The sequence below is a fragment of the Ambystoma mexicanum genome, chromosome 12, assembly GCF_040938575.1.
Source record: "Ambystoma mexicanum isolate Mex_15411 chromosome 12, UKY_AmexF1_1, whole genome shotgun sequence".
Lineage (NCBI taxonomy): Eukaryota > Metazoa > Chordata > Amphibia > Caudata > Ambystomatidae > Ambystoma > Ambystoma mexicanum.
This window is the reverse complement of record NC_090936.1, coordinates 418,695,730-418,721,948: the sequence shown is the minus strand read 5'-3', so window position 1 is coordinate 418,721,948 and position 26,219 is coordinate 418,695,730. Positions and strand designations below refer to the sequence as shown.

General features: G+C 43.0%; 1 protein-coding gene across 2 annotated transcripts in view; it reads left to right on the top strand.

Annotated features, from left to right (window-relative positions):
• Window positions 1–25,900, top strand: part of LOC138513596 (retroelement silencing factor 1-like) — a 40,711-nt gene extending 14,811 nt beyond the window's left edge. Inside the window, exons 2-5 of one of the 2 annotated variants that reach the window (XR_011281780.1) lie at window positions 666–5,549; window positions 19,385–19,462; window positions 22,107–22,328; window positions 24,370–24,496. Coding sequence is in view for 1 of the 2 variants with exons in the window: in XM_069628570.1 (XP_069484671.1) it covers window positions 674–5,549; window positions 19,385–19,462; window positions 24,370–24,542 (5,127 nt within the window). In the remaining variant the exon portion in view is untranslated. Of the gene's footprint in view, window positions 1–665; window positions 5,550–19,384; window positions 19,463–22,106; window positions 22,329–24,369 lie in introns of both variants that reach the window. The other variant, XM_069628570.1, reaches the window with a different exon arrangement.
• The last annotated feature ends 319 nt before the right edge of the window (window positions 25,901–26,219 follow it).

The window sequence follows — 26,219 nt, the reverse complement described above, 5'->3', positions numbered from 1 at the left end:
ATTGGCATCTGCCATTGCCAAACTTGCACAATGCAATTGCTGCATGATTATGCCATAAAGGCAAAGGAAATGCTCTTCTCTTGTTTTCTTTTGCAATCCAGTGAGTACAGTTTTCTTTTGCAATCCAGTGAGTACATGTCACACTATACTAAATGGAAGTGTACAACTACAACACTGAGGTCATTACTTTCTAGGGGAGTTTTGCGCACCAAATGGCAAATAATACTGATGTAATGGGGTAGCTCGAGCAGGTGTGTCTAGCAGAGGGGGAAGCAAAGACCTAAAATATATTTCATTAAGGCACATTTTGCGATGTATACATTTTAGCCAAATTTGCACTCGCAACTAGCCATTGGATAGAGATGTAGACAGGGTAGGGCCTGAGTGGGACAGGCCCACCCAAAATCTGTAAATTCCCACTCTGCAGCTCTGTGTGGGCATTTTGGCACTGTGGTGGGCCCAGCCACATTAGCTTCCAGCCCCACTTGTTAGACAACCCTGGCTACACCTACTCGACTCTTGGTGAATAAGAAATGGTGTGCTTTGTGTATGTAGAGAATTGAAGCGGCGAGTGACTCTAATGGCTTGCTAGTAACTTGCAACTTGAATTTTTGCTGTGTGTTGCCATCTGCATTTATTGATGCAAGATTTGTTTCTCATTTCAGATTTCCAAATGGTTGAAAAAGTGTGTGCAAAAAAACTAAGCAAAAGCAAAGAAAAGATGGACCGTAAAACAAAAAGTGTCCTGGTTGCTCGACAGGAAAACTTTTGTGTAAGACCGCAAAATGCAGCCGAGGCTTCTCGCGTGATTGGACCTTCTTTATCATCCCAAGCTGGCAATGGCACTTTGCAGAACATGCCATATGCTCACTCGCATCAGTACAGAACTCCAACCAACTATCCCCCATCCATGTACCAACAATTCCATAATTCAGCTAGATATTTGAGAGATGTGCATACTAATCAACCATGCAGCATACCTGCAAATGAGAAGCAATTGGAACGTATACGACAACATTACTACACACTTCAACAGCTGCACCATTCTCAACACATGACCTATCCAAATGTGCACAACCAAGCCACTTTTACGGATGCTCAAGGGGTTCTGATTGTTCAGAAATCAAATCTGCAGCCTCCGCCGCCATACCCAGTCCATGCAGACTCTCAAATGACTTTCAGTGTACAGAATCCGTGGCCCGCTGAACATGTCTCTGCAGCAGAAACGCACGTGATCAAATATAATCCCCTCCGAAGCCAACAGGGATTGCCTCTTCCCAAAGAAGTGGAATACCAACGGCAACTTGCAATGGGAGCCATGAAACCTATGCATCCCCAACAGGTATCCGGGCGTAGACATGTGCAAAATGTCTTGGGATCTCATCAGCCTCAGAATATAGCGACCGAGAAAGACTTTCCGACTGGTGGTGCTTATGCCAGTAGAATCGGAAATGAAAGGCTTTCACCCTATAGTGGACCACTGAAGGCAGTGCCAACTTGCACACAGGAGTTCACTAGGTCTAAAGTGCCTGCCAGTGAGCCCCACGTTATGGGGAACATTCCAGACTGCACAGACGGAGTCAAAGAATCATTGGATCATGCTTCAAACCCCATGGATCTTTCAAAGGCGACTGGTAATTCTGAGGTCACGGGTGAACAGATAGCTCAGCTTCATAAGAAACTGATGGGCACGAAAGATGATTACATGAGTGCTCTGTGGGATTACAAAGAAAAGTATGAGTTATTTAAATCTTCAGGCTGTAACACAGATCTATCCACTTCAAACGTACAGGTTTCTAACATTTCTCAAAATGTTTGCGAAGGTCGAATCCAAGCAAAAATCTGGCCAGTTCCTCCACCTGTGGCCTCGATTGATAAAAGTTCGGCAGCACCGGTTCCTGGTGGGATTGCATACCAGCAAAGCCTAATGCAGACCAGAGCCTTGCAGGAAGCAAACTGCTTTAATCTGCCATCCATGCCCAACACTGAAGGATTGCACAGTCTTGGCAATATTAATCAAGGTTTCAAAGCCTGCCCCCCTTTGAGAAGGATTGCCCCTAAACATGCCTGGATTAAGGATGACCCAAACCCCTCTGCTACTTTCTCTAATTATCTGATGTCTCTACATAAGAAAAATGTAGCGGTTGGTTGTACACAAGAAAGTTATGAACAACCTAAAGCTGTTTCACTTCCTAATAATGGTATCAAATCTGAACCTATTGATGAAGAAACTGAGTCTTCATTTGGAAATTATCCAATGCGTGATCGGTTTCCCTCAGCAGATGCTACCAAACTGCAAAGCAATATTTGGCAGCAGAACGCTATTTCGATCCTTCATGACCAGAGCAGAAATGTAACGGAGAAGGGATTAATAAATGGAAAGAGTCCAGATCTTCAACAATCTGCGAAGGAACAGAACTGTATCTCTAGTCCAAACGATAAGAAAATTGATGCATTTGGCAAAGAAATGAAGCTGGCTAGTTCTGATTTAAAGTGTTCTTATTATAGAACGGTCAATAATGAAATTATCTGTGAGTCCGATATAGGCGAGGTTACCTCCCCGCAGACTGAAACTGTGTATGAGCAAGCATCCAGTGATCTAAAGCAAAGCATGTTGTCACTTGTTGACTTGATGAAAACGACAATCCCAAATAATCCACCTTCCAGAAACGCTGTATGTGCAAGTACAAAAAACTTGCAACAAAGAGAATGTACAGAGCGTACGTTAACTGGGTATAAACCCGAGCCATTGGGTTTGAATATGAAGAAGTCTGCAGAACCTCAAATTGCTGTTGTAAATCCATTAATACAGTCCAAATGTCAAAGTATAGAGCAAGATGACTTACCTCTACAGAAGGAAATCTATCGAGCTGCTCACGGAAATATTGAAGACTGTATGCCACACCAAAATGGACAAATGTCAGTAGATATTGCACCAAGAATGAGGGATGACCATTTGTCTTCCACTAATAAGTCATTTGCTACATCAGATTCTGCCTTTGGCAATAGCTGTGCTAATGAGGGCAAGACCATAACAAACGTATCACCTACTCCTTTCCAAAGCAGCGCGTTTTCTCAACCCGAAACCAATCCAAAACAACTTCTTAGGTCGGAGGTCAAACACGCAGGAGATGAGGAGTGTTGTCCGCAGTTGATGATTACCAGTGTTTGCTCTCTTGCAGCTGGCAATACATTTTATGATTCACAAATTGCTGACATATTTGAGGCTAACACTCTGACACAATCAAAATTAGGTGTGATGTCCCAATCAAAGACCGAAACTGTTACCAAAAGGACCATGCCAGTGCACCAACGTTTGGAAGATTCTGACACTCCATCAAAATCACTGTTTATGGATAATAAAAACAAGAGTGTTCCAGTGGAGAGCTGTTATGACTGTGACGATAAAGTTGTGGTTGCAATTTCTAAACCACAGCATGGAAAAGAGCGAGGCCACCCGCTGATCTGCGAAAACAAAGCGATTGTTGTGGAATGCAAAAAAAATAGTGCTGACGATGCACTGACCCCAGTTATCACCCAAAGCCAAAATGATCACTCTAAAAATGAAGAAAAGGAACTTGCACAACAAATGCCTGCCTTGGCTGACCACCTACTGGAAGAAAGTGCATCTTCTGATGATAGTTACTCTGAACCCTATCTAAATTCACAACTGTCTGAACTTCTGAGAATGTTTCCTTTTGGTATCGAGCGAATGGAAAACGCAGCTGTTTTAAATGAAGTGATTGAAAACAATGGCGCGGATGGGCAGGATTGTAAAATTCGTTTACCAGAATTTAGTGATTCTGAAAAAACAGACTCCAAAATGAAAGAGAAATATGAGTCTTCCGCTAATCAGATGATGGCACAGCTTGAAGGTGATGGCACTGTTTCTTCCCTAGACACCTGCTCTGTTAGGGAGGACCCTACAAATAATACCCACCTTAAATGTGGTCCTGCACATTTTCAGAAACAGTTGCAGGTTAATAAAAATTGCCATTCTATTTCCCTGGACTTGTGTCATTCTGAAATGGTTTCTCGTCTAAATCCACTATTGCTCACATTGCTGAATCCTGAGCAAAGTACCCCTCGTCCTCCAGAGGTGCTCACGCAAACTTCCTTTAATCCCAACATGAAGTACACAGAAGATGCAAAAGGGCTGACCATGCAGGCTAGTCCTTACTCGGAAAAAAACAGTTTGCGCCTGTCGGTGCACATGGATAAAAGCCTTTCCAATTCCAATTTGTTACCATCGGTTTATGAGGCTGACCACAGTGGTTCATATGTTCCTACCGCGGCAGTTGACACACCTGACATAGCGAACTGTTCATTGATTGGATTGAGCCTGTGCAAACCTTTCTACACTTCCAATGAGGATCCACTCGCAAGAGATTTACCCCTGACCTACACTTACCCTCCAGTTAATCATATACCCTGTAATGAAGGCCTCTCAGTGTCCCAAAACAATAGGGACCCTAACCTTCTGAGTGGGCCGACTAAGCGAAAAAAGAAAAAGCCACGATTAATAGTCAAAACAGACTTTTTGAAATCTAGACATAGCATGCCTGGCTTTGGTAGAAAGGATGAAGCCGAAAAAATGTCACCCAAAAATGATAGTATCGAGAGCATGTTTTCGGTTGGTTGTCTTCCATTCAATGAAAAGAAACCTACAAGTGAAGAAAATATAACAGTGGCCGATGACGTCGGATCTTCGGAGAAAGAAAATGGGCCAATGGAAAAGCGGCATGCCGCGGAGAGCAGCTCTGCAGAAAAAGAACTGGAGCCTAAGGTTCCTGATGAAAGTGTAACTAATGCCAAAATGTGCTCTGTACAGGAATTCTTCCAGCGCCGGAAATCGGAACAAATGAAATGGGGAAAGAAAATGCAAAAGGAAGACTGCATAATTAAAGAAAAGTTTGCAAAGCGAACAGTGCAACATCGAAAACCTTTGATTCCCTCTGGAATATTGAAAAAACATGATCGTTCAGACAGTGAAACCTCGGAGCAAAATATTCTTCAGCAGCCCAAGCCTTCTGACGCTATGACATCCACCAGGACAGTCCCTGAAACTCCCAAAGTAGAAGTGCCAAGTTCCATTCCAGTCAATCCAGATGTTCCTCAAAAGGCTGATGGTTTTTCACACAGTGAGTACAAGTCTGACCAAATAATTGACCACAATGTCGCCAATTCTGGAAGTAGCACGTCTAGCAGAAGTATCTGGGTTATTGAAAAAAGAAAAACTCACCCAAAAAAACAGAAAACGATTGGAAACTTTTTTTTGAGACGGGTTGAATTAAGGAAACTTGCAGATGGGAGTCTACAGATGACACCCATTCCATCCTTGCCTACAAAATCTGCTGCTAAAAAGAAGCGAAACAAGGTGGTTGAGCCCACTTCTATGAAGCCTGAATCGCCTGTATTGCAACACGGCTCTGATGGACCGATGCTTGAATTCAGATTGTGCCCTGATGAGCTGCTGGGTTGCCATTTAGCAGATGATGTATCCGGATGCAACAGGCCACCAGCTAGCAAAAAGAACCAGTCATTTGAAGGTAAAACTCATGTCTTTTTCTGAATAGACTCCATTAGAAGGCTTTGTTCTATCAAGATCCTGGTACTGTGAAAAACCAGAAGGTGTCTCACCCGCTAGTCCCCGGGAGTCTCTTTCAGGTGGCCAGGGCACAGCCATCGCCTTTGGATCCAGACCCTGGGGGTGGACCAGTGCGTGAGGATCACCTGGGTGAGGGGTCAAGTGGGAGTGGAACACCTGATGGCGAGATGCGGTATCCCCGCCCTGTAACACCTTTACCCCATCCTGCCCGATAAGATATTTATAAACTCTACCCCCCCACCACCGCCCCCCTTTCCCTTCACAAACACTTTCACATGGACAGCTCACTCTGTGGGGAAACACTCGCACCAGAGCATTGTACCTGACATGTCCCACTACTATGGTCAGGCAATTGCTGTTAATCACTCACACCTGACTTCCATCAAACTTCCCCCCACACGGATAAAAGGCAGAGCACTAAAGTGCACATTGAGCGAGGCAAAGCACATGAAGGAACAGTACTTTCCCGACGGCAGCTGAATGAATGAAGTACGGAAAACGGCAAACTAAGAGGGGTACGCAAGGAGAAAGATACCCTTGACCTTTTCGGTGCAAAGCTGTTACTTTCCAGCATAAGGGCCGGAAACCAGACTCAAGAATTCTGTATTGTGTGTCGGAGAGACCCGGCGACCTCCTGCACGCCTTGAGTCGGGGAGGAACAGCAGTCGCTGTGGTACCATCCTTGGCTCAAAGATAATGCAGAGCCAGAGAGATCAGCACAGCCGGTGAGTTGGGGAAACCAATGCATAACGGTCTGTGACATCAAGGGTGCAAGTGGCAACACTTTATGAGGAGCTCAAGAATTAAGATTGAAACGCATGTGATGAAAGACACGAGGAAATCTTAATTGCTGATGAATGTTTGAACATTAAAGGAGAAAGCTATAATACCAGTGACGGATTTGTCCGACACCACAATGGTGCTCAATCGAAGGTCTCTGTAAGGTATCCAGCCAAGAAGTGGCCGAAGTGAAAGTAGAAGATTGGCAAGAACATTGTATGAAATTAATTGAAGCCGTCCTGCGATAGTTTAAGCAAAACCCATTGCACATTCGACAGTCTGTTTTTTTTTTTTTTTTTCTTTTATATCCAGAGGAAAATGTAGAAAGTGCGATTACATGGTCTGAGCCCGAACGAGGGGGACCAATTGTGAACATTGTGCCAATGGAGACTTGGCCCGAACGAAGGAGATCCATGGTCCGAGCCCGAACAAGGTTGACCAGCTGTGAACATTGTGGTAAAAAGGTGTCTGAGCCCAAAGGAGAGAGACCCATGATGAACACTGGATGCGAGAACTTGTGAATGTGAAAATCCAGATAGGAACTTTGGTGCTTGTTTGTTACGACAGGCCCGCTACACTGATACTGTTATTGGGAGGGGGGCAGGGGGGGGGCTTTGGCAGAAGGCCCCGATAGCTATGCTGGCAGAGATGCCAGAGTGTGTGCGAAGCTCAAACGTGCCGCCTTGCCCTGAGCTGAAAACTTGGGGAAGGGAAGCCAACTGCTCAGCTATCCTGACATTTCTTGAACACTTTTTTTACATGCAATATTGTCCCGCACCATTATGTATTTGGAAGTAAGGATTGGCAATAGGTTTATTGGGATAGGCCCTTTTATATTTACAGACTCAATTAGGACTGCATTAATGGTCGTAGCTTGCTCCCATCTTTAGATTTAGGTTTAGATAGGCGTTAAGCCAACCCAGTTCAATAAATACCCTTGAACTGTGAGCACTTGTGCCTGTCTTCACTGTCTGATAACATGCCTTCCTTGCAGTACTAAAAGATGTTCTGAAATCCAGGATTAAAATATTCCCACCTCTTTTCCTACCCGCTTTGTTTGGACAACTTGATTAGCCAACTGTACATTCTTAAAAGAAACCTGGTTGACCTCCATACCCATCTTGGACGGTTATTGTATTTTTGCCCAACCGGCCAAAGAAAGTGTGGGAGGAAGGGCCTCACAGGGTCTGCTTTTTGCAATGGAAAATTCCTTGGGTTTGAGTGGGCTAACCAACAATAATTTGCCATTTGGTGTTTCAGGGGTGGATGTCTTGTCTGTAGACGGCATGGTAAAAAATCTTGGTAATCTATCTACTAGCACAAGGGCATCGCCCTTGTGAATGCCTTTGTGGAGAAAGTATGCCACATTATTGACGACTGGTCTGGTAGGCTCTTGAATGGGAGAATTATATTGGTGGGTGACAGTCAGGGCAAGTTTGGGTTGTGGGTCTAGGGGGTAGAGGCCTTCAGCCACTTGTGGGGCGGAAGCTTGATCACCTCCCTGAAACTGATTGGCATACATGGCACAGGGGCAATAGTTCCTCCCTTTTGGATTATATCTATTTAGACTAGTTTTTAATGAATTACTGTGTTGTTTGATGTGGTGACAAATGCTTGGAGTGACCATTCTATCCTAATGGCAAAACTTGACTTGATATTAAACTCCAGGGAATCCCGTCTCCAGCCCCGGGTAGTTGCCAATGTGGACAGCAATGGAGTAAGATGGACCAACATCAATATCTGTTACTTGAACCAGAAATTAAGGGATGCACTCAATTTACCCACTTTAGAGTGGAAATTTAATTAACTTCAACGCGAGTGAGTTTCAGCTACTTATCAGTTCCCTTGTCTCTGGGCTCCCAACTGGGACTAGTACCAGGGGGAAGGGACCTGCCAGACATACCCATTGTTATGAGGAGTTGGTTGTTGCTAAAAACATCATGAGGAGGGAACTGAGACACCTCCAACTTGGATGAGGATTCTCGCTATGAGCAGCCAAGAAAGACTAAGGAGTCCTATAAACATTACTGTAACTCATTGAAGCACAACCTCTTACAACGAGACGCTGAGATGATGTTGGATTTTGATTAATGCTGAGGTCTGTGCCTTTTGGCACCCACTTAATGGGCAGAATCCAAGCCATGTAGTCTCGCAACTCAATTGCAGTGCACGAATGGATACAGTTTTTCGAGAGTAAGTTCGGCCCACCTTCTATCTCCTCTGAGGAGGTAGCTGGTTTGGCTGATGGCCCTACCTGGGATCCCCTCTTAGATATTGATGCCCTCTACTCTCAGATCTCTAAATGTAAAAGATCTAGTGCCCAAGGCCCTAATGGCCTAAATAACGACCCATTTAAGGAGGATCAAAATATCTCAGCAAATCTGTTATATTTGGAATTTAGGACATTATTTCCCCTGGGATAACACCTGATTCCTGGAGCACTACCCTTGTTGTACCTATCTTCAAGTGTGGAAGGAGGGCGGCTCCAACCAACTATCGACCTATTTCGCTGATTGGCGCCGACTGCAAGATCTTCTCGGATTTCCTGCTCTCACATCTTGAAGAATGGGCTAGAATGGCCCATCCTCTTGATCAATTCCAGACCAGTTTTAGGGAGGGCCATTCCACCAACATTAACGGTCTTGTCCTCAAGGGCATGCAGGAAGAGGCTTAGAGGTCACCTAAGGGTTATTCCTATATGGCCTCGATTGATCTCTCTCAGCCGCATTTTGAGTGCGTCTACCGGGGTAAACTATGGGCTAGATTGGGTAAGTGAGGCTTGCCAGGGTGGCTCTTGAGACTCAATTAGTGGAGTCTACGAGAGTTGTAGGATTCCAATCCGCCTTAGTCAAAAGGGTGATGTATCTCGGAGTTCGATCTTATCGGGGGGGTCAAACAGGGATGTGTTCTGGCCCCCCCTGGCTGTTCAACCAATACTTCTCAGATGTTGCACTCTCCCTTGCGAAGGAAGGGTTAATTGCACCTAAGGTGGGCCAGGCGAAAATCATTTGGCTTGCATATGCAGACGACATTTTGATCATCGACCTGGCCAGGGTCAGTCTACAGAGGTCCTTGAATAACTTTGAGAACTACGCCAAAAATAATGGGCTCATTATTAACCCTAACAAAACTAAAATTCTTTCATTCAGAAAAGCGAGGGTGAATGCCATTGGGCACGTTTTCAATTTAGCTGCTTCTAAAGTGTTTAATATAGCCACTGAGACCCTGCTTCATAAGACCAAGCTTTTGGAAGCTCAGATTATTGAGATCGACTGTAAATTCGGTAGATTCTCCCTCAAACCTGCCCTAATGTTTTTTGAGGAAAATCGTACAGAAACTGACCTATGGTCTGGAATTAAAATTGGACAAAATGCACAAAATCGAGGGCAGAGTGTGGCAAAGAATTCTCGGTGTCCCTAATGCAGTCCCGTTACCAGCCATACAATTCGAATTGGGGGTCGCTTCCCTTTGGGTAAGGGTTCAATGTGCTTGTTTCTCCTTATTCTCAAATGATGGCTCCCATTCCTGACTCTGTACCAACTAATGGGGAGACATGTGACCTTTTCTACTGTTAACTTCCCTAAGGGAAAGATCAGAGCTCACTTTGTGACATTGGTGTGAATCTGGAGACCTTGGTCTGTAATCCCATGAAGATCAAAAAGGCCCTACTTGATTTTGATTGGATCCAGACTACTGATGCCTTCCATTCTTCTCCTTCTTTGAACCATTTGGCGCATGAACATAGATGTAGAGGTTCTCTATCTAAGATTCTGGCCCAATTCCCGAATAAATTCTACCGGGGAATCCTAATTGGGGCTTGATGGAACGTTCAATCTACTAGGGAAATCCAATTAAGGAGGTTGCAAATAACGAATGACGGCGCTAGTTGCCGGTTCTGTATGGGGAAATTAGACCCTATGGCACCTGGTTCTGGAGTGTGGCCCGTTAGAGGGCCTTTTGAGCTAAATATCTTGCTCCTCTAGGTGTGAACCCTCTATGCTTCAATGAAGAGGTGGTCTGGCAGCAATGTCTCATGTATCCGTAGTGTACATGAGGATTTGGCCCCATCTGACTTTACTAAAAGTCTGAAATTGTAGACTCTGTGCTATATAGGGTATCTGTGAAGTACTAATTGTTGGGTCTGTTTGACTAGTTTGTAATCTTAGTCCTGTAAATATGATGACATAAAGACCTAAATGATAAACTGTGTATATGGAATTTAAATTGCTTTTAAGATGACATAATTTAATTGTTGACATCCTTTTATCTCTTCCTCGCTCTAGGTGTGGTAGGGGTCAAGCTATACTATTTGCAGTACTTTGGCTTCTTTGTACTGGTTCTTTGTTTTCTTCCCTCATGATAGGTGGAATGGACTGACTGAATTGTACCTTGTATTGGTACTATACTACTGTCTCGTTGCCTTGGTCAGAATTTCTAACATTATCATTGTTCTTATTATTTCACTTATGATGGTTAAGTGAGTTTCTTTTTTAAATGATGTTTTTTTTTAAATATCATTGTGCTTTTATATTCTAATTTGGTGGAATTTGTTATGCTGGTTTGATAGACTAGGTAGTGAATTGAGCAGGATCAAAACAGTTGGTTGCTGTTTAACTCTTCCCTAGAATAGCTTTACCAGCTGAACACCCGTGCTCCCAGGAGCTACTTTTGGGCCCCCGTCCCCTGTCCAACTGGTGTATTAAAATACAACATTGACTGAGAATTGGCATAGCGGTGTAATAGGAAACCTTAAAAATTATTTTACCGCCTAATGGGTCATAGAAGTCAGAAAAGGGTATACATTTACTTCTAATAGGGAAGTTGTATACCAACATGCTATGCATTAGCTAATCGTTCCCCAGGAGGTAACCCCTGCTTAATGGGGGATGCCTGGGACCCAGGATATGCCTTTAATGTTGTGCTATGTCATGTTGTTATGTCCAAGCCCACCTAGGTTCCGGCAAGAAATGGAAACAAAGCTTTGCTTTCTTCCCATGGTGTATGAATGGCTAAATGACAACCAGACATTTTTAATTGAAGGTAGGCAGCATGGCCGGCTGCGCTTAGGATGGGACCATGATGGGTGAAGTGCTAGAGTGGAAGCAGAGGACGTGGGGGACAGAGGCAGGTTAGAGGCGTGGGAAAAAGGTTAGCTAGCAGGCAGATGAGGGAGGGGGTTAAGAGTAACTGAGGAGAGTAAAGAACCTCCTTTTCCCAGCAATTTAAGCACAAGAAAAAAGCAAATGCCATACACAATGTTGATGGCAACTGATTGGAGAATTTTCTATGGCTTCTGTCTAGTTTGGGTGCAAATTCTTCCCTCGTTCTATGTGTGCACCACTCCTAGAAGGCTTTGCAGCACCCTTGTGCAGGTAAATGCAGCCGCCTGCACTGGGAGGAGTAGTGCATGTACTGGCTTGGAGGGTTTCAGTCTTCTCATTATCAGTGGAGCCCTCTCCCCCTACTAAAACTGGCAGCTTTAGGAAAGCTTCTGGTGGAACATGCACAGGGCACAAGTTGGGTGGGGAAATGAGTCCCCCTGAGCCCCCATAATAGGATATCGGAGCCACGTAGATACCCAGCTTACAGAATAGGGAGGGTTGATGGTTTTCTTATGGTTCTTCAAATCGCGCACACACCATAAGTCTGTGGTGCACCAATGTTTCTGGTCTTTGATGCAATTATGCAAACTGGACTTTATTTTGGTTTTATGGCATACCACATTGTTTCAAAGTACTTTGAAGCAGCCGTCGGGCCGCATGTTCACATTTTTGAAAAGTCTTAAGCAAACCATGTGTTCCAATACTAAGCAATACAATTGGACATTTCAGCATTAACTTTTTTCCAATTGAAAGGGGAAAGCAACTGCAGATCATCATAGTGACCAGCAGCTGCTTTCCCCTTTCAATTGAAAAAGAAGTTACTGCTGAAGTGTCCAATATAACGGTGTTGGTAACAGCGACCGTCCCTGTGGTTATGTTTGTATAGGATATACACACAACTGAATATTTTTGGAAGGTTTCATTAGTTTCCTAGTTTATTACACTAACTTAAACAGAACATCCTTTTCACCAAACCTCTTATGCAAAGCACAAAAGGTGCACTCGCAGTGGTCGAAGTGTACGAAAAGAAGTAGTGTAACTATGTTCCCTGCTGGCCTGCCCCCCGGTCCCGCAAACCCCATTGCGATGCCCATTCATGCGTGCAATCCCAAACCGCTGTTTAAGGGAATGTCCATTGCAGCGCACGTTACTTCTTCCTACACTTTTATTTTAAAACGAAACCATTCCGGGACGGTTTTCTTTCAAAATTAAAGTATCGGAACGGTAAAACGTTTTCATTATTACAGTAGGAGCAGCACCACTCTCGCCACTTTGCACTCGCCGCTAGAAATGGCGTCCTGTGCGCGTTTGGAGAACTGAAGGAGAAAGGGACTTTTACATCTAGCTAAGTTTTTGCAACTCGTAATTAATTTTTGACACACACATATGCATCGGGTCAGAGGTCATCTAAACCCAGCCAATTCCAAATCTGGCAGTCCAAAGGCAAAACCACCACCAAGTAATTGGGATTTCAAAGTCAGTTAAGAAACCATTGGTTTTAGGGGACACGCGAATATCCGCTTATATAGAATCATGGGAATCGATCCTGTGATTACTGCACGGTGCCAGGCCTACATTCTTGCATATATTCCTAGTTGTGGAACCCCACAATGGCATGACTAGGATCACATACGCTCGGGACTAAACAATGTAATGCAATCGCCCAAAGGGAAGAGCCATACACAACAGATTGTATATGTACATTTTATTAGAATTACTTTCTTCTTTTTTTTACCACCAATCTATCCCTCCAACCAAAGCTAAACTAGCCCCTGGTCACCATTTCCCTAGTGGGACACTGGTGTGCAGTTTACCTATGCTGAAAGGATAGGTAAGCGATAGACATTGACCGTACATCCAGTACAAGCAAAATTATGTGCCTATAATGAACATTTAGGAAAAGGGCAGAATTGGTGAGCACAAAAGGGAGCGATTATGTAATGTTTAATGCTCCATTCTCATATGATCATGTACTAAAATGGTCGACCAGTTTCAGTGGAATTGTTATTTCTTTTGCCATTTTCTAGAGGACCACACAGGACCATACAACACTTATCTGTATTTCCGCTCAAATTAGTGGTCATTGCTAGATTTCCAGCCGCATAGTTCCCCTTTGTACATGAATGGATAACTTTAGGTGTTCACATCATCACCAATTCCTTTATGGCAGCGGCACATTTAGATGTCAGCACGCTGAGTGTTGTCTTACTAGTCAATTTCCTTGCTTGCACGAGAAGAATGCATCAAGTGGGTAATCTTTCAAATGGAAAAGCGCAATATATTTTCCTTCTATGGTCATGGGAGATGGCATAATTCAGAAGGGGAAGGATCTGTGCAGATATCCAGAGCCTACATTTCTGCTTTTCAGGTGACCACTGGGAAAGTTTATTTGTGCATGGCGTTATGGGATGCACATGGCATATAAATCAAGTGTTTTAAAAGATGCAGACACTAGATGGATGGTGAAGCACCATTTCTGAGCGGCTCCAAGTTACCTAGCAACAGCAGAGAGGGAATCATGGCAATAAAACCATTCTGAGCCCAAAGCAACAGAAAAGGCATGAATAATTCAAGGACATCAGGGAAGTTGATGAATAACTGTTCGAAAATGGTATTTGAAAAAATGCTTGTACATAAGGCACTGACTGGGTTAGTCAAGCAAATTAAAATCACGGGTGGCTGTATTGCAAGGTTCATTAAAATGGTTACCAATTTTGTAAACCGAGAGGACAAGAACATCTATGATGCTTTTTCAATTTATAATGGCCAATCTTTCGTTACTGCTTAGTCAGGTCTTGGACAAGGAAGGCACTCTAGTCTGTAGTCGAAGATGAAGCAAATGAACCCTATCTCAATCCTGTTGATGGATTAAGAAGTAGAACGTTTTATGTTGCGAAGGGGAGCGATGTACAATTAAACCAATTGCAATAAAAAATATGGTTTTAATTTGACTCCGATCAGATTTAGGTGTCAGCTAATGTGAGTTGACTAGCGAAAAATCTTGATTTTTACCATCACCCCCTAACCCCCCTTGAACTGGTGTACCAAAGCATTCTATGGCACCACATTTAACAAATTCTTATCTCAGTTCTTCAATAATGGAGCATGACCTAGACTATAGAACTATGTAAAATACATACTGACTCACCAAAACGAAATGGAAGAAAAATGCATAAATTGCAACAAATGGGTAAAGCACAATGACTGTCTGAATTTCTCCAGCATGCAGATGCAAAGCGCCATGCTTTAGTTTACCACACCCTTGCTTGGCTATGCCAAAACCTTTGGAGGCTTGGGTCCAATCAATCTTTTTGGACCAAGATCTCTGTCCCTAAATGTTGGTGAACAAGTCACAATGGTCCAAGGCCCATTGTAGCTTCCAAGGTACCCCCTTCGTATTGCATCTCTCAATTAATTGGGTCTACACTCGTCAGTGTTTGTACCATTTTTTTTGTTAAAGGAATGCTGCCATTCTTGATTCCACTCTTCCTACCACTGAGGGCTCTCCCAGGAACTCTGGGTCAAAGGAAACCTTGTTTCCGCCTGGCTTTCCATTACGGGAGAGGCTGTCGCCCCTCCCCCACCCCTCCTTTTTTTTTTTCTTGGTTACCTATGAACTGTGATATCCACTACTTGGATTACCAGGGAAAGGCTGAATAGAGGGTCCTGCCCCCATTTCAATGGGGAGGATTAAACATGACTTCATGGGTGTAAACCTTCTACCTAAGGTGGCTGCTCGAGATTCCTAATCTTGGTATGCTCAGCAAATATCTATAGTCCATGTTACAGAGGACTCCCTTACTAATATTAGGAACGCTTTGTGCATCGTCCCCCTTCGCAACGTAAAACGTTAGACTTCTTAATCCATCTCTAGGATTGAGATGGGGTTCATTTACTTCATCTTCGACTACAGACTAGAGTGCCTTGTCCAAGACCTGACTGAGCAGTAATGAAAGATTTGCCATTATAAATTGAAAAAGCATCAGCTGTTCTTATCCTCTCGGTTTACAAAATTGCTAACCATTTTAATGAACCTTGCAATACAGCCACCCGTGATTTTAATTTGCTTGACTAACCCAGTCAGTGCCTTAGGTTCAAGCATTTTTTCAAATACCATTTTCGAACAGTTTTCATCAACTTCCCTGATGTCCTTGAATTATTCATGCCTTTCCTGTTGCTTTGGGCTCAGAATGGTTTTATTTCCATGATTCCCTCTCTGCTGTTGCTAGGTAACCTGTAGCCGCTCAGAAATGGTGCTTCACCATCCATCTAGTGTCTGCATCTTTTAAAACACTTGATTTATATGCCATGTGCATCCCATAACGCCATGCGCAAATAAACTTTCCCAGTGGTCACCTGAAAAGCAGAAAGGTAGGCTCTGGATATCTCCACAGATCCTTCCTCTTCTGAATTATGCCATCTCCCATGACCATAGAAGGAAAATATATTGCGCTTTTCCATTTGAAAGATTACCCACTTGATGCATTCTTCTCGTGCAAGCAAGGAAATTGACTAGTAAGACAACACTCAGCGTGCTGACATCTAAATGTGCCGCTGCCATAAAGGAATTGGTGATGATGTGAACACCTAAAGTTATCCATTCATGTACAAAGGGGAACTATGCGGCTGGAAATCTAGCAATGACCACTAATTTGAGCGGAAATACAGATAAGTGTTGTATGGTCCTGTGTGGTCCTCTAGAAAATGGCAAAAGAAATAAAAATTCCACTGAAAATTGTCGACCATTTTAGTACATGATCTTATGAGAATGGAGCATTAAACATTACATAATCGCTCCCTTTTGTGTTCACCAATTCTGCCCTTTTCCTAAATGTTCATTATAGGTACATCATTTTGCTTGTACTGGATGTACGGTCAATGTCTGTATCGCTTACCTATGCTTTCAGCATAGGTAAACTGAACACCAGTGTCCCACTAGGGAAATGGTGACCAGGGGCTAGTTTAGCTTTGGTTGGCGGGATAGACTGGTGGTAAAAAAGAAGAAAGTCATTCTAATAAAATGTACATATACAATCTGTTGTGTATGGCTCTTCCCTTTGGCCGATTGCATTACATTTAGTCCCGAGCGTATGTGATCCTACTCATGCCATTGTGGGGTTCCACAACTAGGAATATATGCAAGAATGTAGGCCTGGCACCGTGCAGTAATCACAGGATCCTTTCCCATGATTCTATATAAGCGGATATTCGCGTGTCCCCTAAAACCAATGGTTTCTTAACTGACTTTGAAATCCCAATTACTTGGTGGTGGTTTTGCCTTTGGACTGCCAGATTTGGAATTGGCTGGGTTTAGATGACCTCTGACCCGATGCATATGTGTGTGTCAAAAATTAATTACGAGTTGCAAAAACTTAGCTAGACGTAAAAGTCCCTTTCTCCTTCAGTTCTCCAAACGCGCACAGGACGCCATTTCTAGCGGCGAGAGTGGTGCTGCTCCTACTGTAATAATGAAAACGTTTTACCGTTCCTATACTTTAATTTTGAAAGAAAACCGTCCCGGAATGGTTTCGTTTTAAAATAAAAGTGTAGGAAGAAGTAACGTGCGCTGCAATGGACATTCCCTTAAACAGCGGTTTGGGATTGCACGCATGAATGGGCATCGCAATGGGGTTTGCGGGACCGGGGGGCAGGCCAGCAGGGAACATAGTTACACTACTTCTTTTCGTACACTTCGACCACTGCGAGTGCACCTTTTGTGCTTTGCATAAGAGGTTTGGTGAAAAGGATGTTCTGTTTAAGTTAGTGTAATAAACTAGGAAACTAATGAAACCTTCCAAAAATATTCAGTTGTGTGTGTATCCTATTCGAACATAACCACAGGGACGGTCGCTGTTACTAACACCGTTATATTGGACACTTCAGCAGTAACTTCTTTTTCAATTGAAAGGGGAAAGCAGCTGCTGGTCACTATGATGATCTGCAGTTGCTTTCCCCTTTCAATTGGAAAAAAGTTAATGCTGAAATGTCCAATTATATTGCTTAGTATTGGAACACATGGTTTGCTTCAGACTTTTCAAAAATGTGAACATGCGGCCCGACGGCTGCTTCAAAGTACTTTGAAACAATGTGGTATGCCATAAAACCAAAATAAAGTCCAGTTTGCATAACTGCATCAAAGACCAGAAACATTGGTGCACCACAGACTTATGGTGTGTGTGCGATTTGAAGAACCATAAGAAAACCATCAACCCTCCCTATTCTGTAAACTGGGTATCTGCGTGGCTCCGATATCCTATTATGGGGGATCAGGGGTACTAATTACCCCACCCAACTTGTGCCCTGTGCATGTTCCACCAGAAGCTTTCCTAAAGCTGCCAGTTTTAGTAGGGGGAGAGGGATCCACTGATAATGAGAAGACTGAAACCCTCTAAGCCAGTACATACACTACTCCTCTCAGTGCAGGTGGCTGCGTTTACCTGCACCAGGGTGCTGCAAAGCCTTCTAGGAGTGGTGCACAAATAGAACGAGGGAAGAATTTGCGCCCAAACTAGACAGAAGCCATAGAAAATTCTCCAATTAGTTGCTATCAACATTGTGTAAGGCGTTTGCTTTTTCTTGCGCTTAAATTGCTGGGAAAAGAAGGTTCTTTCCTCTCCTCGGTTACTCTGAACCTCCCCCTCATCTGCCTGCTCGCTAACCTTTTTCCCACGCCTCTAACCTGCCTCTGTCCCTCACTTCCTCTGCTTCCACTCTAGCACTTCACCCATCATAGTCGCATCCTAAGCACAGCTGGCCATGCTGCCTACCTTCAATTAAAAATGTCTGGTGACATTCATGTTCACTTATGTATTGTCCACAGTGACTGTTCCATTTACTCCCCTCCCCTCCACAACCTGCTCACAATATCCCTCGAACTCGCCCCATTGTAAGAAGCTCACTGCTTCCTGTCCAATCTTATTCCATATTCATTGTACGTTCTTTTGTGATCAAAAGAGCATTGTTCCTCCTGTATGTGTGTGTGTGTATGTAATATATATAATATATTCTCAACAGTTCCTGCTTTACGTTTGGGCAGTAAGGCTGTTTTGATGAATTGTGTGACTGTGTAGTGTATTATGGAGTCTTATATGTTGCATTGCACGTGCTTCTACTTGCTTGATGACCACATGCATGGTGTAGAAGTTAAATTGTCGGGTTAAAATCGGAGCAACGGCAAAGCATCCTGATTAGCAGGTCCCAGCCCCCCCCCCCCCCCCACACAGTTACGTGCAGTGCAACACTTTCTACACCATGGTAAGAAAGCAAAGCTTTGTTTCCATTTCTTGCCCGAACCTAGGTGGGCTTGGACATAACAACATGACATAGCACAACATTAAAGGCATACCCTGGGTCCCAGGCATCCCCCCATTAAGCAGGTGTTGCCTCCTGGGGAACGATGAGCTAATGCATAGCATGTTGGTATACAACTTCCCTATTAGAAGTAAATGTAAACCCTTTTCTGACTTCTATGACCCATTAGGCGGTAAAATAATTCTTATGGTTTCCTATTACACCGCTATGCCAATTCTCAGTCGATGTTGTATTTTAATACACCAGTTGGACGGGGGGGGGGCAAAAGTAGCTTCTGGGAGCACGGTTGTTCAGCTGGTGAAGCTATTCTAGGGAAGAGTTAACAGCAACCAACTGTTTTCATCCTGCTCAATTCACTACCTAGTCTATCAAACCGGCATAACAAATTCCACCAAATTACCAGAAACATATTACTATTCTTTAAGAAACCTATTTAAGAAATAAATCCATGAATAACCTACAATCTATATTGCGATTCTTGAGCAATGATTTTACATTTTCCGTCAGTGTTCAAATGGTCCTCAATATGTAGATCTACATAGGTTTTAAATCCTGAATAACACCCATTTACTTTGTTTTACAGGGATCAAGCACAAAACCAATGATTGTACCAATAATATTCCACTGAAGAAAAGAAAGTTTGACCTGGCCATATTTCAAGGTAAGATGGTTTTCACAACTAAAGAAATGTCCCCAAAACTTTGTTCATTCAGAACATGTCGGGTCTTCCTCACATGCTTGCACCATGGAAGCCCACCCCTCTCACCCCCCCCACCCCACCTACACCCACCTACACCCACCACTTCAAAAATAAACGGGCAAGTGCATCGCAAAATCATTCTAGGTCTGCGGTGCTCCATAAACAAATCCAGTACAAGGCTGCTTTCATGACAATTAAAATCATCAATAAATCTACCTCTAGGTGAATAAGGGCATTTGGCAAACCCTTGGCTAGCAGAAACGGGCTCTTCAGAAATGCATTCTCTGCCTTGGTTAAATTCGATGGATCTGAAACCCCCCCCATAGTTCAGCCCCATGGGATGCAGAGGTAACGGCCTGCTTTTTGTATAATTCTAAACCTCTGTATTCCACCCCCTCACCCCCACCATACTTCTTTTGGGTCACACATTCCTTATCCATCTGCGATGCCCACATGCCATTCTCAAGAAATCAAATTCCTTGATGATCGTTATGGCTAACCTGTTGTAGGGAAGAAGAGCTGCAGGCTAAGAAGGGATAAGGGTAAGCAGTCAATCTGGCAATACCTGTACCCTCCCGTATGCACCCGCAGAACATCGCACTAAAGCACCCCAAGGATCAGGCCTCAGCGATCTGGTCTAGACCTTTTATTGATGCTATTAATCGACAAATAACTAGGAAAAACCCTGATTTCCCCCCCTCCCCTCCCCCAAAACCTGAGGGGTTTTACTCAAGATCCCCTTTGTGGAGCAATAGAGAATCGAATAGCTCCTGAAAAGGCTGTTTTACATGGGTAATGATGTACAATGTACCAAGACTACTTCCTAGTGCTTTTGTGTCACAGGTCTCGTTGACAAATGTGTACACTGGATCAGGGGGTGTGGGGGGGGGGGGGTATTGTTAAATGTGCTCGTAAGAACATGCCAAATATCAATGATTGTATACAAAATCTGGTTTACCAGCAAGCAATTCCCAGATGGCTCCTTGCCATTGATCTTCAGACCTACCCCTCAAAATCTCCACTGGACCAGGTAGAAGAAGAGTAGGCAAGAATGGCCAGGAAGAGGGTAGGAGATCTTTCCGGCTATTATTTTGATTACCAACAGGAGAGTGGTAGGTGAGGTGACAGCTTGCCTGCGGATGGTGAGGGACTGAAGGGGGTTGATTGACTCACTCCAGGCATTGTGCCAGCTAATATGACAGCAACTTGTTAACTGATCTCATGGAACATCACAGGTATCCAAAAGCACCCGGAGGATGCCAACTGGTACAAATTAATAAGGGAGTTTCAGCTTATCTTTATGCAAGAGACTTGGGCTGAAGAGTGGAAATTCAGGGGTACCAATCCTTTGTAGTGCTGGCACAGAAGGGGCCCAGAGGCAGACACGTAGTGGCCTGCTTGTGTTGGTTTATTCCAGCTTAAACCTGAAGGTTAAACACAGGGACACTGCCACAGTAGATTTGCAGTATCTTGTAGCATCAAACCCTGATGGCCAATATTATTTAGCATCTATAATAGATTGAACTATTGTTATCAATAAAATCTCTGAGTTGGTCACATCTTGGGATGAGGCAGATGGGGACAACATGCATGTTGTGGTCGCAGGGGGATCATGGGCCTCTCGCATAGATCTGTTAAATGGGCAAGGCCAATGGACTGGGATGTTAAACCCATACGTTATGGAGCAGCCTTTCCACATATCAAAAATCTCTGCTCCGAGTGGACCCAAGAGTGATGTGCTAGAGGCCTTTGAGAGGATGATTGGTTGCATTACACCCTTTGTAACATGCTCCAAGGTGGCAGTTAAAAAGCATGCTATTCCCAAGATGCCATGGTTTGACCATGAATGCATACAGGCCTGTCCTAGTGGCTAGTCTTTTCTGGGCCACCTGTAAATAAGATACTAATGCGCTCCAGTAGAGCAAATTATAAGATGATAATTGGAAAAAAAGATCTGTTTTTAAAATCGGAATGGGTGCGTCTCGTGGTGGCCTGCGAGAGGGGGGGTTGTGTGGGGTTTTAGGAGTTTGTTTAAGTTAATGGGGATGGGAATTTGCAAAGTGGTCATGGCAGATGCACGGTACATCAAATTTCTTGGGTTTGTATGGGGTGGGAGGGGGATTCCAATCCAGGATTACGTACCCCCGTGTATTAAATTCCACTCTATAGACCATAACCGGGTATGAGGGGCTATCAATCGACCTCGACAAAGTTGTGGCAGCGATCTTGTACCAAAGAGGATGTGGGGAGGGGAGGGATTGCGGGGGGGGGGGTTAGGAGTTCCCAGTGGATCTTTTTAAAGACAAATTGTTAATTTGGGCCCCTGTTTTATGGAAATTCGTCTCTATGTAGATAAGTTGTACCAACATTGTGGAGATCAGCTGAAATTGTTCCCATTTATGAAAGGTGGGGGGGAGATCTCCTGGCTAATTGCCATCATATAGCATTGCTAGACATTACCGGGAAGGTCTTTGCGAAAGCTATTTAAAAGATCCAGGCCTGGGTTGATGACCACAAAATGATTCATTGACTCCAGACTGGGTTTCAGAAAATGAAGAGCATGGTTGATCAAAGTTTTTTTTTTTTCTTTTTTTTTTTTGTCCAGAAGTACACTGTCCTCAAGAAGATTAAATTATATTCCGTCTTTGTGAATCTAAAGACTGCATTTTATGGTGTGCCTCGAAACCTGCTTTGGGAAATCTTGATTAAAAGAAAAATCCCCAAGTCACTTATCTCTGTGGTTCAGTTATTATATACGAAGAATAAAGAAGTGGTCCGTTGTGGCTTGGCAGGTGAAATTACGAGTCCGTTTGAAGTTACTAAAAGGGTAAGGCAAGGATGTGTCTTGGCCCCCTCTTCTGTTTTTGTATTTATGTATTTTGGTGAGGGGGGGTTGTTGCTTCTCTGCTGAAAAGGGCTTTGAAAGACTTCCCACACTTTTCTTTGCTTATGACACCGTCTTGCTGTCTACCTCTCCAGGGGGATTGATGGCTACACTTGTGTCATTTGCAAGGAGGTGTGGGGAATTGAAGTTGACCATTAACCTTGACAAAACAAAAATCGTGGTCTTTCAGCCAAGATTTTCAAAACATCAAAAAATGGATGTTAGGTTAGCAGGTTATGGTTTAGAACAGGTTACCCCCTCTCACACGCCCTCTCACACACTCTCCATCCGCCGCCCCCAAGCCATGTTTCTTTTGATTTTTTTTTTAATTTGGTGTTTTGTGAGTGGTTGGAGCCAGAATGTCAAGGATTGTTTTGTTGTAGTCTTGGTATGTTTTGGTCTTCAGTCGTTCTTCCTGGGGATTGAATTCCTCATGAGAGATTTCTCTAGTATGTCTAAATTTAGTAAAAGTAGTCTGTTGGCCTGTTTCGTTCCTGATTGGCAAGAAGTTAGTGTCCAGCGATAAGGAAATGCACTGACTAATTGTGGCGATATGTTGTTAATGGTTACATTAAACAAGAATGTATTCAATGCATGGCCTACATTGTGAGGGTCAAAAGTGAGGGTTGATGTCAAGAAGGTTTTCAATTAGTCATAATCTGACATGGCTCTGGCCCACCCTCCAGACCATTGTGTTTGTCTTTCATGCCATTAAAGAAGGGGAGGCCCGTATGCAGTCAGGCTTGATCCCACCTGTAAAGGGACAATCTTGGTCAACCTGAAAGGTCCTATCCCTCCTTCATGATACCACAAGTAACCCCAGACCTGATTTGGCCTCTTTGGGCATAATTAGTGAGGTGTTACTTGGACATTTGGGCACAGCTGCCTTGAAGGCCCATGTCTGGGTATACCATCCCACTCTGAAAGAGGTGTTGTGTTGACTGCATTCACTTGAGGCTACAAGGATAGCTTGTCATTGGCAAAAGTGAAGGTTTTTGACTAGAAGGTTTGATGTGGGGGCTCCTGACTAAACCCTACATGTGATATGTGACATACCAGTTCTAGTTTCCGGTGCTATGTTGAGGTTTGCTAACACATAGGTTTATCTGCTATCTTCCCAATATTGCTTGATCAGTTTAGAATTGACGGGTGTGATTCCTTCCAGGGAGGGTGCTTAGTAGCTAGGGGAATAGTAGGCTTCCAGTAAAGGTTGTAGGTCCTTCAACCCAGTATTTTACTAGGTTGGATAAATTGGATAGTAAGTTGGAAAAGTGTGAATTTCATACAACAAGGAAGTTGAGGAACCTCATTTCCCTTTCCTACAAATTAACGTTGTGTTGTTTTTGGGGTTCTGAAAGTGACTGTTTCATTGGCACCTTTATAAATCGCCAATAAATAAATGTCCATTACCACAGGGTAGGATACCAGTTTTTGGTATTGAGGGGTGAGTAAAGGTAGGCAGGTCTCCCTTCCACACTATTACAATACAACATTAGTATCAATGGGGCATCAACGCATGGGAGGCTGCAGAGGATTTTTGTTATGTTGCAGATGGTGTGAAGTCGGCTGAGACTCTGATAGCTGACGCCATGTCTCTGTATAAACATACCTGAGTGGGATTCAGCTGCAGATCCCCACTATATAATATCTGCTACAGTACCAGGCTTCATGCATGGCCGTTCTCTTTTGTTGTGTCTATTTTCTTTAGGCTTTCAGTGTTCCATTTTCATACTCGTGTCCCCTTTTTTTCCAGGCTTTATCCATTTTCATTACCCAAGAGTGTGCTCCATCCTGTGAAAACACAGATGCACTGTTGTAGACTGTATGCTTTTTGCACTGAGGTTGTAAGAATGGCAGAGCAGCACTTTGCGTAGGGCCTGTACACTAGAATAACTTGCTACCATTCAGTTGAAATTGTTCAAATTAAATCAAAGCAGGATTACAACCAGAAAGAAGCTTATAGGTTTTATTTTTGTTCCCATAGGAAATGTTGTTCTGCCAAGACCCTCAACCCTGAAGCGAATCATTGGTACAACAGAGAAAACAGCATATCGTTACCCAACATCCAAGTCCAAAGTCATTTTCAATGCCTACAAGAAGCTCTACTTGGAAATTAAGAGCAGAGACTTGAAAAATACCTCGCGAAAATGCCCTTGATTTGGAACTGGTTCAAGCCATCAGCGTGGGCCTGGGCCTATCTATTGTTGCTGTCAATATCTAGATTGACGAATTGCATTTCTGTGAAAAGTCTGTGCCATATACCCAAGGAAACTGGTACACAGCCCACAACAAGTTTAAAATCGGTTTCCTCATGGCAATGAGGAACTTTATGTTGTGTAAACAAAAGTGTTTGGCATGAACCTGGTTTCAATTTATTACAACTGTTTCAAGTCAGTATTCTCCTTTTTCTTTGTAACAAAGCACTTTAATTGACAACCTCCAAGCATTACTAACACTTCACATTAAATGCCAATTCCCTAAAACCTAATCTTCCCACTAAATGATAACCTGACAATTGTTGGATGTTGGTTATCTGCAACTAAATGTATATATCGTAAAGTTCAAAGACTATTTAATGTGCAAACAGGGGGGAAAATTGTCAACTTTGTTTTAAAAGTGGTATATTTTTTTTTAATTTATTTTTTTACATCTTTTGAAACTGCCTCGTGCTGCTGTCTTCCATTCCTGCTCTAATATCTGACAATGAGGGGTCTTGCGGTCACCTTTAAAACTTAGTTAAACCTGAAGTGTTGTAGTTTATATTGTCTTAATGCCATAACTGTTTCCTACAGTGTTAATGCTCCTCCTCAGCAAGCTTGGAGAGGCGGTGAATGTCTTGAGATAGCTTTCCAGTGCATCAACTGCCGAAGAGGTTGTACAATTCTAGATCTGTCATGGGAATTCAATGATGTATAGGTGAATCTCCACCATAGGGTTGTTTCAAACAATGTTTATTAACTTTGACCATGTTCGGCTTAAATATGTATTATCTCTGAATGAGCATCACCACAAATACGTATTTTGTATGGAGGTTAGCGACATGCCAAAGGTGACAGGGAATGTAAATTTCAGGTCTTGAGTGTTTTCGATGTACTTTCTAACAAACTATATGCATGCTTTTAGATGAATAATATGTACGTTTCTGATATGCATCTCTTTAAATTAGGTTTTTCTTTTCCTTTTTAAATGTACAGATGTTTGCTCCTAAAGTTTTTAGTTTTCCATCTTTTCCTTTATCTGGAATGATGGAATAAACCATGAACTTGTGGTTCATGCTGTGGGCACTAATGTGTCATTTATAAGCTATGTTAGCTTAACTTGTTGAACACGGCCATCTTTTGTTGGGCATATTTTTTGGGCGGGTTTTGTACTGGATTATATTTTATTAACTGACACGGTTTCTATTTTTTGTATTGATGTGCTCATGTGAATTCAAGGAGATGTTCTAATTACAAGTGGAAAGTTGTACATTTGCAAATGTTGAAATAAAATATTTTTTTGATATTTGAAATAAACCAAGTGAATCTGGTTTGTTTTCCCTTTAATGGTTTCTGATTTATATTGTGGTTTCAATCTTCTGGGGAAACCTAGGTTATAGTTGACAAAGTTGCTAAATCTGGTCTTTGTTTCCTCTGATAAAGTAACGTTTTTTAAATTTTATTTATTTTTTCCATACCCAAAAAAGCAGTGAACAAATCAATTAAGAATTGATTTAATTGTAATTGCTAGTTTCATGTAGCACTTTTGACACTGTAAAAAAGAATGATTTCTGTACAAGAAACAGTGGAACAAGCGTACAAACAAGGTCTAGCAATGTTGATTGTGTGGTCAAGT